The sequence below is a fragment of the Saccopteryx bilineata genome, chromosome 2, assembly GCF_036850765.1.
Source record: "Saccopteryx bilineata isolate mSacBil1 chromosome 2, mSacBil1_pri_phased_curated, whole genome shotgun sequence".
Taxonomy (NCBI): Eukaryota; Metazoa; Chordata; class Mammalia; order Chiroptera; family Emballonuridae; genus Saccopteryx; species Saccopteryx bilineata.
In genome coordinates, this window is record NC_089491.1 from 239,212,021 (window position 1) to 239,230,069 (window position 18,049).

Sequence of the window (18,049 nt, forward strand, 5' to 3'; positions counted from 1 at the left end):
TCGCCAAAATACTGAGCATAACTTGGGTGGTGTGTCACTTCGAGAAAAAAAAACATAATTTCATGATATTTATAGTTTAAATAACAAAAATGTATAATTGTAATATATAACTGTATTTAATAAACCAAAAACTAATTATTTAACTTACCTGCTTAGTGACTTCTTTGTTCACCAGTCAGTCGGTTTCTTTTGTTGGTCTTGATATTATTTAACTTGTGTGGGGTGCCGTGAACTAAGATAAGTGAGGGGGAGGGGGAATTCTTTAACTAACCTGCCTATTAGTGACTTTTTTGTTGCTAAATTTCATTGGCTAGTGCTCGCTTCAGCAGCACATATACTAAAATTGGAACGATACAGAGAAGATTAGCATGGCCCCTGTGCAAGGATGACATGCAAATTCATGAAGCGTTCCATAAAAAAAAAAAAAAAAAATTCATTGGCTAAATCTTCAATTGAAGGTTCGTATTTTGTACACTTCAAGCCCAAACAAGTGCTACTGACTTCATCTGTCAATCTGTTTCTTTTGTTGGTTTTGATATTATTTAATGCTGAGAATAAGGTCTCACAAAGTATGCAGAGGGGAAAATTGAAGTCTGGTAATCGGTTCCAGGCACTCCAAATATTCTGTTTGTAGTGGCACTCCTCTTGATTCTCCAAGCTGCACCTTTCCAGATTCTCAAGCTTTGACCTCAAGTCGACAAACACCTGAGCCCAGATGCTGTCTTGAAATTCTGCAAGTTGCATCTTATGTAAATTAAGATGGCTGCCGCTATTTCTAATGGCCGGAAACGGCACCCATAGCACAGGCCCTCGCCTCTCCCAGCCTCCCCCTCACTTATCTCAGTAATGATGGTCAATTAGAAATCCATGACACCCCAGAACAGCAGATTGCATGATGGTTGCTGTGGTTATGTGGTTGCTGGTAATCGCGATCACAGGGCCCCCAGAGATGCGTCCCCTGCGGCATTGGCATTCCGCTGCTCCCTGCTCAGCCGGCCAGAAGTGAGGTCAGAGATCCCCTAAGGGCCTAACCGGAAGTCCCAGAACTAGATGCTCTGTGCCGGAGTTCTGTTGTTTGAAAATAGCTACGTGTGTCAGTGCTGACGCGTGTCATAGGTTTGCCATCATGGCACTAGGAAGAAGCACTTTTGATTTTTATCCTATAGAAGTTTGAAATCTAGTGAGCTATAGTAAACACATTAACTCTTATACAAAATTCCAATTAAGTAAAGGTGAGTAAGGGCACAAACATGGAGGTAGGAGTGATTAATTCAGTCTTTGTACTAAACAACAGCTGCTCCGGGAAGCTTTTCATCAGTGAGTGATTATGAGGTGTGGATGAAAGCAGCTGTGGGTGTGTGTAGATAGCAGAATGGGCAGGAGGAGAAAGACAATGCCATTTCCAGTGTGCTCCTGGCTGAGGGAGATGTGGCGTGGTGATGGCTAGAGGGTGGATGATGACCACATTAGGGTGGTATGGCACTTAGGCGGATGGGAAGGTCCGCAAACTTATCTGCCAGGCTAGCTAATTTGATTTCACTTAGCTCCCAGTGTAGCCTGGTAAAGTTTTTGTGGGCGTCTGCAGTTTTGATGACACTGCAGGTTGAACATGATAAGACTGAGCTTGTCTCTTTGCAAAATCAAGACTCTGAAATGGTGCTGTGATGGTGCAATCGGTCTACCAGGCTTGCTCTGAGGTCCTTTGCTTATTTTCCAGACTTTTTTCATTTCCCCAGATCCCCCTGCTTCATCTCTTTTAGTTTTCAAACAAGATTTTTTATTTAACTAGATGTTTACTCCAGAGTCTACGTTATGGCAGTCTTATGGATTTTAGAATAACTTTATTCCTTATGTTTCTAATTCATTTATATTTAACTCATCAAAATGCCCCCCTCCCTTTGGTGAGGTAGTTAATGGCTAGGATGTTTTGTAAGCCTTTGAGTTGACCTCTTAAAACATTTTTCTCTTTTCTTTAGTCATACGAAGCCATAACCTATAAAGACTGCATGGATTTCATTGACTCTTGCTAGGCTGGAAACCTAAGAGCATCGCAAATTTAATAGCCCACTCAAAGCCTCTTTCCTTATGTTTCCTTTCCTCCCTCCATCCTTCCCATGTATACAGATGGTCCATTAGACAAACAAAATTGGACTTTCAGCCTTGTTCCTGCTCACCCACAGCTCAGCCTTGCTTTAGTCTACTTTCAGCGTAAGGTGGGGCAAATTAATTTTAATCCCTTGTATCTGTTTTCCCTGCAATTTTTAAAAATTGACTTGGGTCCATCTTATGTTTCACCAACTTCAACAGAACTTGTAAGTCATTCTGTGACTTTTTTTATACAGGTCTGGAAAATTAAAGCAGTTATTTCTGGAGTCCTGATAGTTCTCAGGGGATGTCTGACCAGGTTGGCCCTTCCGCTGATTTCCTTGAGCTTTCTTGTGACTGGCAGTCTCAGTACATAGCTGTAAGGGCATTGTAAGACCTCTATTTGGCAAAGAAAAACTGGCAAATTCTAGTGTTGCTGCATATTGCTTTGCACATGAATGCACAGATGATTAGAAGATACGCATGCGTAGTTCACAGGTATGTCTGCTTTCTTGATCATTTATCCACTTTAATTTGGCATACTCACAGAGTATCAGGCAACACAAGTGAAAGGAGGAAAAGGAACTAAGAGCAATTAAATGCACTTGACATACATTAATGTCTTTAGTCCTCACAATAACCTATAAGAAAGGACTATTATTAGCCCTACTTTAAGAAGAGGGAACTGAAACAAAGAAAGTTTTGGTAACCTGTTTAAGGTCACCCCACAAGTCACTGGTAAAGGTCCTATTCTTTCCATTACCCCAAATTACCAGCCTGTCAGCTTGCCATGTGAGCCTGTGGGAATAATTGGGTGTGGGTGGTTTATGACTTTTCCCAGCAAACAGCCAGTGCTACCCAGTTGCTCCACTGAGTCTCTGTTTCAGGTTAGCTGAATACGTCTGTCCCCATGTCTCTCTGTGCACCGGGTGTCCCTCTGAAGCTTCCTGCAGATGCACAGATCACACATTCCTGGAACATTCGTCAGTCAGGCAGGCAGCTTGGAGATTCTTATCCACTCAGACCTTTGTCCCTCACTGTGTCAACCAGAAATGTGTGTGTTGGGTCCCTCTGGGGACTGGGACGTTGGAGGAATGGAAGAGAAGCCCACGGGAGATGTGTAGAAGCAAAAACCCCTCTGGAGATTCTGCTCCAAAGTTGAAGTGCAGCTTGGCTGGGTGGACGGGCTTCTGCAGCGAAGGACGTGCAATGAGGATGTGTGCTGTGCTCTGCTCTGGGCGAGCTTGGCCACACCCTTGATCTCACAGTTTCAGGGTCAGTGCAATGGAAAATGCGCCGTTTAGCCTACCAGACGCCCCACATCTCCTCAAACTCCTGCCGTGTCTCGGCATCAGCCTACCACTAATGTACTCAGGTTTTCTGATCCGAAACAGATTCTCTGAAGGGTCAGACCTTTGGCAGGGAGGGGTTATGTGATAGCCATCCTACAGCAAAACAGTGGGGAGGGGGATTGGTTGAAGAAAAGCACTGTTAGAAAGCGCACACATTGCAGTCATGTTTATACTCCTTGTGTCAAACCAAAAAGTATGTTTGCTCAAACAATGTCTTTGGTTTATTACAGTCATTACTCCCTCTCAGTAGCCACTAATGTGCTTGAATTTCACAAGTGTATGTGCAAGATCCAAGGGTAGCAGGCAGCTGTTTTCAGTCAACATTTTCACACAGTGAGAATTCTCAGGAAAAGAGAAAGACATACTTAATACATAGTGTTATATATTATCTGCCTTCTCAGTAACCAAAGTACCCCCTAATGTATTCACTAATTTATAAATTCCCCCTATCTTCAAAAACTAAATTTGATTTTTAGCCAAAATGTAAATATGTGGCTGGACTAGCCCACAGTAGTTTTGTGCCAGCACGGAATGGGGGTGTGCCAGTGCTTTGTGACGTTAAAGCTCTGGGCCAGTGCTGTTTTGCAGGAAATCAGGTCATGTATTAAAACAAGAAAAGACAGCAAGCAGCTGGCTAAAGTATATTTTGTCTCAGTTTTCTGCGCCCCATTGGTTTGCCTTTAGGGAGGCCTACTATTTTGCAGACATGCATGACCACCCTGACTCTTGTTCCAGCCATGTTTGTTCCTTCTGAACCCCAGAAACATACATCACAAACCCCAAACCCACACAGCACCTCACTGCAATTATATTTATTTACCATGGTGGTCCTCCTGAAACCCCCAAACGTTGATCAGCATCACAGTGGCCTTGTGTGTGTGCCCCCAACATCAGCAGGTGCTCTCAGCTAGGGGGGAGACTGCAGTTTTGCCACAGTTTGCATCAGAACCCTGGGTCAAGGGTCCTGAAACTATAGACTTCAGTAAAGCCTTAAATCACTGTCATTAATCAGAAGTTTTTTTTGTGTGTGTGTTTTTAAATGAAGGTTTTCATTAAGTTTAAGCTTTATAGGCCCAAATTGCATAAATATCTGAAAGGTGTTTTAAAATAATAATGGTTGCTTTCAACCTACCAGAGGACAGGATCCTCAAGGGAACCGTCTTTCCCCAAATTAATCTGTAAGGTTAGTGTAATTCTAATCACATTTTAAGTGGGATCTGCTTTTTAAGACTCTAATGACTGGATTCTAAAATTTAACTGTGAAATATGTTAATGACAATAGCCAAGAAAGTTTTGTAAAAAGAATAAAGAGGGGAGAGTCTTGTTGAACCCAATAATAAAACGAAAAAAAAAATCCATAATAAGTTTACATATGAGTTCTGCAGAAGAGAGTTCAGAGACAGACACATGTATACAAGATAACCCAACTATGTCTAGGGCTGCATATGGCCCAGCATATGTACAGAATTATAATCAAAGACAACAGAAATCTGACCACAGACGCCTTAGACATGAAGATCTTTTGTTTTTCTTAAAGGAATATATTCATGAAATTTACACATAATTAAAATAATTTTCCGGTGTCCTCTGTGAGGAGCGATCACTCTCCCCAGTGTTGCAGGCTCCGGGCAGCCTCTGAAAACTCCGCCCTCTCTCTGATCTGGGGGTTTCCCAGCGCTGGTCTCCCCCAGCCTCTTCTCTACCACCCATGCCTTCATGTAGCAGCCCTGCAGTTGCCTTCTCTCACTGTGACCACCTGCCCTGAGGGCAGCCTTGGAGAAGGGTTCTTCTTTCCCCAGTTTGGCTGCTTTTCTAGAGAGTAGGAGATTCTCAGAATTCTGGTGACTAAAATTCCCCAGCTGATTCCCAGAATTCTGATGAACAGAAATTCCCAACTTCATTCCTTTGGGGACTTACTGTAACTTAAAGCTGACATTTTAAGTCAATGGACCAGTTATCATATGGTTTTAGGATTATTTGCTATGCATTTAGGAAAAACAAAGTGATATTTATATTTTACAAAATAAACACTACTATGTGTGTCAATATATTAGCATCCATGTTACTATATTTGGAACACATGTATGTTTGTATACACATAGGAACATTATGAGGTTTATCTCTACAATTTGAGATCGGAAACTGAGGGAAGACTTCTACTTTATATATTTCTGAATTGTTTTAAATTTCTTTAATAATAAATTGTGTTACTTTGGTAATAAAAACAAAATAGTGGTTAAGATATTTATTGACTATTTTTTGTTTTAATTTATATTCAGTAGAAACTCGTTATTTTAGCGTATGGTTATAGCTTTTGATAGATGTGTAAAATTCTGTAACAACTATCACAATCCAGATACAAACAGTCTCATCATGGCACCCACTTTGTGTTACTGCTTTGTGTCACATTTCCCCTTCCCCAAACCTCTGGCAACCACTGATCCCTCCGTCCCTAATGTTGCCTTTTCCAGAATGTCGTGTATATGGAGTTATACAACCTTTTGATTCTGGCTTCTTCCACTCTGCGTGGTGCATTTGAGATGCATCCATGCTGTTGCATGTATCAATAATTCGTTCCCATTTTATTCCTGAATAGTATTCGTTTGTATGTGTGAACCACAGTTTATTTATCCATTCCCAACTGAAGGATTTCTGTATTGTTTCCAGTTGTTGGTTATTACTAATAATACCACTATAAACATTTGCATATAGGTTGTTGTGTTTCCTATTCACTTGGATTAATACCTAGGAGAGGGGATTGCTGCGTCATATCACATATAGTCTCCAAAGAGGCTATATACCCTTTTGCATTCCCTCCATCAATATATGAGAGTTTCAGTTGCTCTGCACCATCAACAGCACTTGATATTGTCAGTTTATAAAAATTAAATAAATAAATAAATAAATTTCCCACCTCACCTTGCTCTTAGTCTAGTCTGCCCATCTTGGTAACTGGCATTGTCGTTCTTCTACTTGCTAAGGCCAAAAACACAGGCATCACACAGCACTCTCTTCCAGACCAGACATTCAGTCCTACGACAAATTTTTCAACCCTAAATGTAAAGTACACCCCGAATCTGACTGCCTCTCCCTACCGCACCTACTGCCCCTTTGGCCTGCGACACAGTCGCCTCTGGTCCAGAATATTGCCTTGCCTCCTGACTGACTTCTCTTCTTCCACACAGTAGCCATAGGGATCTTTTTTTTTTTTTTTTTAAGAGATGAGATGGGGGAGGGGGAGGAACAGCAAGCATCAACTCATAGTAGTTGCTTCTCAAAAGTGCCTTGATCAGGTAAGCCCAGGGTTTGGAACTGAAAACCTCAGCCTTCCAGGTTTATCCACTGCGCCATCACAGGCCAGGCGCCATAGGGATCTTAAAGTCATAAATCAGATCATGTCCTTCCCCAACTCAGATCTCCTCAATGGTTTTGTTACATTCTGAATAAAATCCAAATTATTTGCTCCAGCCTACAAGGCCCTATATGATCTGACTGTAGCCAGTTTCTCCAAATTTTTGTTTCCTGTGATCTCCCCCCCTACCACCACCACTTACTCACTTTGCCTTTTGGCTGTTCTTTGGACACAAGCTCAATTTCACTTCAGGGCTTTGCATGAGTCGTTTCTATGCTTGGAGTGCCCTTGCCTGTGTCACCTCGAGGCTCTCGTCTCCACTGGGTCACTTACCTGCCAAAATGTCACCTTTTCCACAGAGGCCTTCCATTGACTCCCTATCTAAAATACCCATTTGATCATCACAATCTGTGGTATTTGTCTTAAATTTATCTCTACTTGGCATTATGTATTTCTTTCCTTTTTTTTTTTTGTATTTTTTTTTTTGTATTTTTCTGAAGCTGGAAACGGGGAGAGACAGTCAGACAGACTCCTGCATGCGCCCGACCGAGATCCACCCAGCACACCCACCAGGGGGCGATGCTCTGCCCCTCCGGGGCATCGCTCTGTCGCAACCAGAGCCACTCCAACGCCTGGGGCAGAGGCCAAGGAGCCATCCCCAGCGCCCGGGCCATCTTTGCTCCAATAGAGCCTCGCTGCGGGAGGGGAAGAGAGAGACAGAGAGGAAGGAGAGGGGGAGGGGTGGAGAAGCAGATGGGCACTTCTCCTATGTGCCCTGGCCGGGAATCGAACCCGGGACCTCTGCACACCAGGTTGATGCTCTACCACTGAGCCAACCGGCCAGGGCCTTATATTTCTTTCTTTACTGTCTACTTTTATGACTGAAATGTAAGTCTTTCATAAAGGTGGGCCTTTGTAGTAGCCACTGCTGTCTCCCCAGCCCTTACAACAGAGGATAGCCCACAGTAGATGCTCAGTAAACGTTTATGGCAAGATTGCAAACAGGGTTAGCTTGGTACATGTAGATTTCATTTCACTCCATTTTGTACCCACTCCTAGAGGTAAGTACTGTGAACAGTTTGGTGAGTACCATATTTTTCACTCCATAAGACTCGCCTGACCATAAGACACACCTAGGGTTTTAAGGAGGAAAATAAGAAAAAAAATATTCTGAACCAAATGGTGTGTTAAAATATTTAATAAAATACTGTCTTTTTTGCTCCATAAGACGCACAGGCATTTTCCCCTCCACTTTTTTGGGGGAGGAAGTGCGTCTTATGGAGCGAAAAATACGGTAAATTCCAGGACTTCTTTTAAAAATGCATTTATAAATGCAGGCACACAGTTGGTTTTTCCTGTTTGTTTTGTTTTTTGTTTTTGTTTTTATGATACTGTCCGTTGTTCTAATGATAGTTTATATGTAGTTTATCAGTATATATAGATAGTTCTTTTTAACAGTTACATTGTAGGCCATGCTATAGATGTAGCGCAATTTATTTAACCATTTTCCTGTTGATAGATATATGGGTTATGCCCCCCTTTTCAGTGTTATAAGCAAGGCTGCAGTGAATATGCTTGTACATAAATCTTTGTGCTCATAGCACATAGGTCTCAAATTGTGGAATCACCTGGTCAACAATTTGATAGATACTTCTTTTGTCCTTCTCAAAAACTATGCTGTTATACACATTCACCAACATATATGAGTGCCCATTTCCCCATATCCTATTGACACTAAATATTACCATATTTCCAAAATATTTTTCAATGTTAAGCAAACAAATAAATTTAACTCTCTTACAAAAGCGAAAGCTGAAACTCTGGTAATTTAAAGCCTCTCTTAAAAATAGGTAACTAGACATAAGACAATTTAACTTTGGGTGATGGGTATGCAACATAATCAAATGTCAAAATAACCTGGAGATGTTTTCTTTGAATATATGTACCCTGATTTATCAATGTTACCCCATTAAAATTAATAATAATAAAAAATTAAGAATTAAAAAAAAACTTTAGGTAAAAGAAAACAAACAGGTAACTAGCCACTTCCTATTTTGATAAGCTGTTAGATTTCCAGATTATAAGTTTGCCTGTATAGTAAAGAAAGACAGTTTCTTTGGAAACAATAGCAGAATAGATGATTTGAGACGAGAAGCGTCTCCTGTCTGTATAAGAAACTTCAGAATCATTTTTGAAGAAGTGGCGTTTCATCATGTGCTCTGGGAGACCCAACACCACTGGCTGCGTGTCTCCTTTTTCTTGCTATAAAATATCATTCCCAGATGCTTTGTTTCTTTCTTTAAAAGAGTCTGCCACACAAAACCTCAACTTGTTAGCATTGGCTGGAGCATTACTGGAAGTCATCGCCCTTGGTGATTTACTCTTTAACAACGCTGTGGTTTTGACTGAGCCTTACTAGAAGTATCGTCAAAGAACAAGAGAAGCCATCTGTTTTGATAACTATGCCCGTGTCCAAAACAGAAGCATAGGAATGAATAAGAAGAGAGATGCCAGCCCTGAGGGGAAAGAACACCAGCAGCACCCAGTGCTTCGTGGTAATGTTTGCTGGTTTGAACCTGGAACCAGTGTGAGTGTTGTTGTCTCAGGGGCTTCCCGTGCCCTGGCAGCCAGTGGTCACTGGACTGAGCCCCAAGGGGCCGCCCTCGAGTCTTCTCGGTTTTCATCAGATATCAGGATGGGCTTGGGATGAGAGATACATATGTGACATCTGTGGGTTAGAGTTTGAAGGATTCTTTGAAATGATCTACTTTTACTCACTAAGTAAATGACACAACTGAGACCCCAGAGATAACATGATTCACACAGCTAATGGTCAGCACATTTTAAACCTGATCCTGTTGAATCATGAAAAGGAAGAACATTTTTACTTGAACTTTAAAGACATAGCATATTCTTGGGCAGAAAAGTACCCTTGCCTTGACATTCCTAAAGCAGGAGTGTCACACCACTGGTACATTTGCCACCCTTCCGCCCTCTCCCGCCTGTCCATGGCTGACCTCAGTGATCAACCTCAGCCTTCTTTCCCCAGCCAAGCTCTAGCCCAGCCTGAATATCCTCCTTAACACAGGACTGTAGGCCAGTAGTCACAATGTGTCTGAGTTTTCATGTGAGTTAGCTCGTTTTTGCCCCCCTCTTGTCTCTGTGTAAGTCAAGACGTGGTGCTAAGAGCCCTGGACTTGAGCCAGAAGAGTGTGGTTTGACTCCCGAATCTGCTTGTTCTGAGCTCTGTGATCTTGGGGAACTCACTCAGCCTTTCTGGGACTCTTTCCTGGTCTCTGAAATGAGGGAGTTGACTTAAATAACCTTTAAGCATCCTTCTAAATCTGAAAAGCATTATGATTCGGGGTATATATAATAGACTTTTCAGGAGGCATTTGCAGTTACAACCGTCTATTTTTACAAAGACCACAGGTAGCTCTCGGGTAGGTTGTGTATTACAGATCTGTCTTGGCTTTCCTAAGTTTGTGTTTCCAGTGCTTTCTGACTACTCCTCTTCATCTGCTCAGCCTATTGACCCCTATTTCTGAAACCACAATTTAAGGGTTCAAAAGAGAGAGAGGAAAGAGTCACTTGAAACCTAAGGAACTGCAGGGCCCTGGCCGGTTGGCTCAGTGGATAGAGCATCAGCCCGGCATATGGATATCCTGGGGTTCGATCCCCAGTCAGGGCACACAGAAGTGACCATCTGCTTCTCTTCCTCTCTCTCACCCCTTTCTTTTTTTTTTTTTTTTGTACTTTTCTGAAGCTGGAAACAGGGAGGCAGTCAGACAGACTCCTGCATGCGCCCAACCGGGATCCACCCAGCACGCCCACCAGGGGGTGATGCTCTGCCCATCCAGGGTGACGCTCTGTTGTGACCAGAGCCAGTCCAGCGCCTGAGGCAGAGGCCATGGAGCCATCCCCAGCGCCCGGGCCATCTTTGCTCCAATGGAGCCTTGGCTGTGGGAGGGGAAGAGAGAGACAGAGAGGAAGGAGAGGGGGAGGGTTGGAGAAGCAGATGGGCGCTTCTCCTTTGTGCCCTGGCCGGAAATCGAACCCGAGGCTTCCGCACGCCAGGCCGACGCTCTACCACTTAGCCAACTGGCTAGGGCTTCTCTTGCCCCTTTCTTTCTCTCTTCCCCTCCCATGGCCAGTGACTCAGTTGGTTCCAGCATCAGTCCCAGGCACTGAGGATAGCTCAGTTGATTCAAGCATCAGCCCCAGACTGGGGTTGCTAGGTGGATCCTGGTTGGGGCACATGAGGGAGTCTGTTTCACTATTTCCCCTCCTCTTACTTAAAAAAAAAAAAAACAACAACCAAAACCAACACCCTCCTACCAAAAATCTAAGGAACGGCAGGAACCTCTTCTTGGCCGTGAGGGTTTTGAATGTTTGCACACACCAGGCTTAGCAAATCTGCATGTTTCCTGTGCACCCAGCCATTACAGGTCTTAAGTTGCTTCTCCTTCCCCTGTCTCCTTATGATCTGGGGGCCTCCAGTCAGACAGTCTCAGCCAGTGGTCCTCCAAGGGCCCCTGGCCTCCTTCCACCCTTGCTCCTTGGATGACCTGCCTCCTTGTTTGTCTTCCAGGCCCTGCTTCCCTTCGGGCATATCCTCTCCTCTCGGTGATCACCCGACAGCCCACAGTCATCTCTCACCTGGTCCCTGCCACACCCGGAATCGCCCAGACGCTGTCCCGCCGCCCCACTGCTGCGGAAGTCGCCTCTGCTGAGGCCCCGGGTGGCGAGGCTCTGGGAAGCAGCGAGTCAGAGACGGAGCAGCTCACTCCCCGGCAGAAGAAGCCCCGCCGGAGTCGTACCATCTTCACCGAGCTGCAGCTCATGGGCCTGGAGAAGAAGTTCCAGAAGCAGAAGTACTTGTCTACCCCGGACAGGTGAGGACATGGGGAGAGGGGTGTCCACAGTGAGCCCCTTGAGGAGGGGACATTCCTTTGTCTCTCAATATGGGACACACAGGCACAAGGACAGTTACAGAGATGCAGGACATGATGGTAGGATTCTAGTCCGTAGCTCACATTGTCTCAGCCTTGATTTAGGAGAATCCACCCAAGTGATTTCATCACACTTGGCCCCATAAGAACCTGCCTATTGCTGAATTTGACTCCTCGCTGTCTGCCCATATTTTCACTTAACTACTCCAGTACAACAAGCAAGGTACAGGTTAGTAGATGGTGGCCTGGGCCCTCAGCTGAGGATCTGGCTTCGGTTTAAAGTCACTCACACTCAGTATCAGAGGCAGCGGGACTAGGTCTGGATTTAGGATCCATGAGCTCAGTCTCCTCTGCACTCTCCAGCTCCCACCTGGTCCAGTCTGCTGCTTGGCTCTTGATGGACAGGCCAGTCTGACTGGGTGGGGAAGGCTACTCAGAGGAGGCAACATTTATGAAGAGCTTTGATTGAGGAGGGAGAAGGCATTCCACAGGGGGAATGACGTATCAAAGGCACAGCAGCGTGCTCACTGGGCATGCTGAGGAAACTGCAAGTGGTGGGACATCTCCAGTTCAAGGTGTGAATGCGGCATGATGGGAGACGAGGCTGCAGAAATGAGAAGGGCCCTTTTGCTGGGCCAGAGGCCACCCATCAGCAGCCATTAAGAACTGGAAGTGCCATGGCCAGATTTATGTTTTTGAATCTTCACATTGGTGGCACCATAAATGATTGATTAGAGCGGGAAGACATGGAGCAGGGAGCCCAGGGAGTCCCATGATGCTCACTGAAGACTCGAGTGAAGATGGTCATAGTGGGAATAGAGAGGAGAGAACAGGTTGGAGAACAGTTTTGAAGATGGAATGGGCAGAATTGTCGCTGTGTGAGGAAGAGAAATGAGCGTTGAGATTTTTGTGATTCCTGGATCGCACCACCGGGGAAATAGGGATACCATGAACTGAACTCGGAAGGCTGAGGACAGAGTGGGTTTTGCAGAGAAGGAGTGAATGCTGTTTGGACATGAGCATTTGTGGTGCCTTCAGGTGGACAATGGAGACAGGTCTGAGAACCGGGGATTAACAGATGGGATCTCTAGGTGTCAAATAGCTATTTGGATGGCCCCAGCATGTAATGAAGAGCCTCACATACTGGGGCAACCAGGTAGAGGGAGCACCGGTTTTTATGAATCGCATGATGGTATGTTGAAAGGCCTTCAGTGTGCATGGGTAGAAGTTCAAGTTTCCTTTCTAGAAGTCAGAGAATTCTTTAACAGAAATGTGAGTTCCTAGGAAACCTCCGAGGGCTTCCTGATACCTGCCCAGGCACTTCTCAGGTGACCTACATGGGATTGATTCACTTGCCCGGGGAGGAGGACATCATTTGTCTGGCATCGAAGCTGCGCCTTAACCTGCCCTCTGATGTTTCTCACCTCTGTACGTGACCGGGGCCATGAGCGCTCCCTCCTCCCACAGTTCTTTCCCTCTTCCTCATTGTTTGTTTCCCTAGTCTCCTAGGTGACCCCATTTAAGCGAATATGCAGGGAAGTGAGAATTTGTAACGGTGGCAGGTAATGAGAGAAAGCTGATGACAGTGAAGTGTGTTTCTATAACCAGAGTGAGAAAAGGGTGCATTTTTCCCAAGTGAGCTAACCCCATTTGCTAACGCGGCAGCAACAGAACCTTCCACTGACGAAGGCACCTGCTGGCCTCCGGTGAACCAGCCCGAAGGCACACTGGGAGCCTGGGAGGACCTGTCTCTGGGGAGGCCTGGGGGACCGGAAGCCTGTGGTGTTGCCCCTGGGTTCTTGGTTCTTAGTGAATGGCTGCTTGGGAAGGAAATGCTTCCTTCATGGGGAGAGCTCAGTGCCGTTGACACTGGGTGTATGTTAGTGCTTTTGCTGAGTGCTATAGTTTATCAGTGCTATTGGTGCTGTTAATCTCTTTCAACAAAACTGTCAGCTTCCAAGTATATGTGAATGTAGATATAAGACAGGGTCTAAAGTCCTCTGAAGGAAGACTGTTCTTACTATTGGAGATTTAAATTGTGCGCTCTGGTCAAAGCTGAGGGCTGGGCAGCTGAGCCTGGGAGTGCCGAAAGCTAGCACCTGGCACCTTCACTGCTGGTACCCATTGCTCTGCCTGATGGTGAGATGTTGCTCATTGCCCCTCAGGCAGAGAAAGCTGAGGCTGAGACCTCACATCTGAGAAACCCTGTGGCTCAGGCCTGTGGCTGTGCAGATCTGTGTGAGCTAATAGACATCTGGTCCACAAATCACAATCCTTAGAAATCGGGAGCTTCAAAATTGGTAGTCACTGCATGAGCTGTATCCAGGGCACTCGGCCTAAGTTGCTGTTGTAGAAGTCCACACTGCCTCAGTGACCAGGATTGGAACCACGGGGAGGCAGCTAATGTTAACTCAAGAGGTAGTCCTTCAGTTGTTGCCCGGGTAGATCTGGGGTTCTTAGCAACATAGGTGAACAGTTACAGCCTTGGGTATGGAGGTTGGGAGCCCAGTTCTTTTTGAATCATTTCATGTTTCATTCCGGTGGTTTGCTGCTCCTTGTGACCATAGCATCCCTGCATTTTCTTCACAAAAGCCTGAGCAAGAACCTCTCTTTGGTTGCTCTAACTCGCGCGTACAAAAGGTAGGTGGAGGTGAGCCACTATGCAGGAGGAGGCGTAAGGAGATTTGAATCCCAACTTCACCTCTTACTCTAGAATTACCAGATTTCTTTCTGTGCAGGGCCAGAGAGGAAATGTTTCAGGCTTTATGTACCATGTGGTCTATGTCACTATTACTCAACTGGGAGGGTGTAGCAGGAAAACAGACAATATGTGAATGAATAAGCGTGTCTGTGTTTCAATAAAACATTTATAAAAACAGGTAGCCGACAGGATTTAGCCTTGGTTTCCGAGAGATTCTAATCTCTTTGAGCCTCAGATCTCTCATCTGTGAAATGGGGATAACTATACTTATTTCAGAGTAGTGGAAAGAATAGGTAAGATAGCACAGGTCAGGGGCTTAGCAATATAGCCTAGGACACTGTGGGACTCAGGAAGTGGTTGCTGTGTTGTTGGAATTTGCTCCAACTGCACACTTCCTAGGAATGGCTTTGACACTTGACCTTTCTGAAGGCTATAGAGAAATGCAGAACTGTGGTTAGCAGTAGAATGGGAAGCAGGAAGGGCTGCAGATTTAATGTTTCTTTTGGAATCTGGCATTATGATAATTTAGGGAAGCTGTAATGAGTCAATCTATCAGAGAGTATTTTTGAGCCCTAGTTCTGGATTTAGAATATGATAGACACTTAAGTGGTTATAAAAGAAGCAAATGTACTCTGCTCTTGCAGTTGAGTCAGGGAGGCGGAAATCATTGAAATGCAACAATTAAAGACCAACTGAAAACTTGGAGCCACATGGGTGATAGCTGACCATCATGAGAGGGTGTAGAGGTAACAACTTGCGTGACCAGGGCAGGGGGTGGGTTGTCAGGAGGCTTACCTACAGGAGGTGGGACTTGAGCTGGATCTGGAGTGATAAGTGGAATTCCTATAAGGAAAATATAGCTTTATCTTTCCTTCCCAGATTAGATTCTGGGTCAGAATCTTCATTTTGTGTAGAATCGGAGTAAAGACTGTCAGGATAGAAAACAGACTTTGCAATGAAGGCTCAGAAATTCTTCTCAGACCCAGTGTAGACAGTTCTTGGATATGGGCATCTGTTTCTAACTTCCCAGAGTTTCATCCATAAGATTTTTGAAAAGAAAGCAAAGCTTTTTGAGGAAGAATTGGTTTAATGGGGAAGGTCCGAATTATTTTCTTCTTCCATTGATTTAAGAGGGAGAGAGAGAGAAAGGGAGAAAGAAGGGAGAAAGATGGAAAGGGAGAGAGAAGCATCAACTCACTGTTTCACTTAGTTCCGTTGAGTTGCGCACTCGTTGGTTGCTTTTCATACGTGCCCTGATTGGAGATCAAATCTGTATCTTCAGTGCACTGGTACCACTCTTCATCCACTGAGCCACCCGGCCTGGGCTGGGAGGTCTGAATTTTGACAGATTACCAAGTACCAGTTAACAGGACCCTGTCTCTACTGCCCTTTTCTTTCCTTCCTCATCTTTCTTTTGTGTCTTGTTCCTTCTAGGTTGGACTTGGCCCAGTCTCTGGGACTCACTCAGCTGCAGGTGAAGACGTGGTATCAGAACCGCAGGATGAAATGGAAGAAGATGGTAAGAAAGAGAGAGTGCGTTTAACCACGTGCCTGTTGTAGCAGGACAGGTTCTTCCCGCAGGACTGGGGAGAAGGCAGGAGGGAACGTTTGGTGGCTTGGGCTCCAGAGACTGGAAGGCCTGTCTGGGCCGGCTGGGGGGGAGGCTGTGTGAACAGAAGGCTGAGCCATACCTCCTGATCTGTATTTCCTGACAAGAAGGATATTCTTTTCCACAGTTTCCTTAGAAATAACAGAAAATGAAAGCCCACAAGCTTCTCAGTTGCTAGATTTAATCCCACCTGCTAGCCTTTTCAAAGAACTTCCTTCCCCCTCCCACCAGTAGCCAAGAATAGAAGTCAGTACTCTTTGGTTGTGATGACATTTGGGGCACATCTGTTCCTATAGCTGTGTGTCCTCTGATGAAATGATGGTCAGACTGTAATGGCATTGGAGTAACCTGGGTAACAGGTAAGAATGACGAACTCTAGCCCCCCCCCCAGATCCTGATTCCCTGTCATAGGAAGGGGGATGGGTAACAAAACACTCAGTGCTCTCTGGTGCACGGGGTAGAGTGACTGCCGTTTCCCGAATACTGATCTAGGGCCCAGCCAGTGAGTCGTTCCATCTTTGGTTTTTAAATGAACTTACTAGAATAAATATCACTAAGAGGAATAAACATATACAATTTGAGGGATTCAGTTTCATAGTAGTTTATACCCCTTAATGGGGAAGGTCTGAATTGTTACATCCAGATTTTTAGAGGCAGGTTACATCCAGATTGTCCAAAGTGGTTGAGTGTTTCATTTCCAGTTTTGTAAACCACGGGGACAAGGTCAGAGCCCAGAGAAGAGGCAGGGTAGGGTAAGGGTGGGAAGGAGCTGTTCTGTCCTTTAGTGACCAGGTACAGCGGGGCCTCGGACAGGGCCTTGCTCGCATCCTTGCCGAGTCTTGCTGGCCCTTTCTCCGCTCAGAGGGACCAGGCAGTCCAGGCCTGTCTGGGTGATGTTCTAATTTGATAACCCATCTGATCACAGGCTACATTTTCTGGTGCTTTAAGGACTGGACTATGAAGTTTTTCACCTTTACCAAATAACTAAGGTTATCCCCCCGACTTAGTTAAAAAAACAAAATTAATAGATATTTTAAAATAGGTAATAGATATTAAGATATTTTCTCAATTTCATGATTTTTGTATAATAATATTTTTCTCTTCTTTTAGAACAATTTTTAACTGATTAATTTGAGAAAGAAGAAGAGAGAGAGAAACATTGCTTTGTTCCACTTATTTATGCACTCATCGGTTGATTCTTGTGTGTGCCCTGACTGGGGATCAGAGCTGCACCCTTGGCGTATTGGGATGATGCTCCAACCAACTGAGTGACCTGGTCAGGGCTAATAATATTTTTTCATAAAATTTTAGTTTTTGGCCTGACCAGGCGGTGGCGCAGTGGATAGAGCATTGGACTGGGACGCTGAGGACCCAGGTTCAAAACCCCGAGGTCACCAGCTTAAGCACGGGCTCATTCGGTTTAAGCAAGGTTCACCAGCTTGAGCCCAAGGTCGCTGGCTCAAGCAAGGAGTCACTCGGTCTGCTGTAGCCCCCTGGTCAAGGCACATATGAGAAAGCAGTGAACAACTCAAGTGCTGCAACAAAGAATTGATGCCTCTCATCTCTCTCCCTTCCATCTGTCCCTATCTATCCTTCTCTCTGACTCTCTCTCTGTCTCTGTCAAAAGAAAAAATTAGTTTTTGTTATGCCTGATAACAATGAAATATATAAATAGATAGATAGATAGACAAACAAATTACAAAAGAATATTTATGGAAAAACTAAAAAAAAGCCAACAGGCCACATTTATTATATATCCGGAAAGGAATTTCTGGGCAACTCTCATAATTTCTTCTGGGGGGCGGGGTAGTTCTAACCTTGAGGATGGAAGGATTTTCAGCTGCAGGTGGCTTGGCTCACGCAGTGCCCTTGAGGTGAGGCGGAGATGCCAGTTACGTGTACTGACATATATTGCATGAATCAACAATGCAATTAGTGTCTCTCGTGAACCATGCCTTCTCCTAGGTACGATAGGAAGTAATGAAATAAAATGTAACC

General features: G+C 44.7%; 1 protein-coding gene and 1 non-coding gene across 2 annotated transcripts in view; both read left to right on the forward strand.

The window, feature by feature from the left end:
- Positions 1-18,049, forward strand: part of BARX2 (BARX homeobox 2) — an 86,531-nt gene that overhangs the window by 58,385 nt on the left and 10,097 nt on the right. Inside the window, exons 2-3 of the mRNA XM_066259734.1 lie at positions 11,381-11,684; positions 15,877-15,961. Coding sequence (XP_066115831.1) covers positions 11,381-11,684; positions 15,877-15,961 — 389 coding nt within the window. The remainder of the gene's footprint in view (positions 1-11,380; positions 11,685-15,876; positions 15,962-18,049) is intronic.
- On the forward strand, positions 314-420 carry LOC136327904 (U6 spliceosomal RNA). The gene has a single exon (XR_010729962.1). It is a non-coding gene; the product is annotated as a U6 spliceosomal RNA (small nuclear RNA).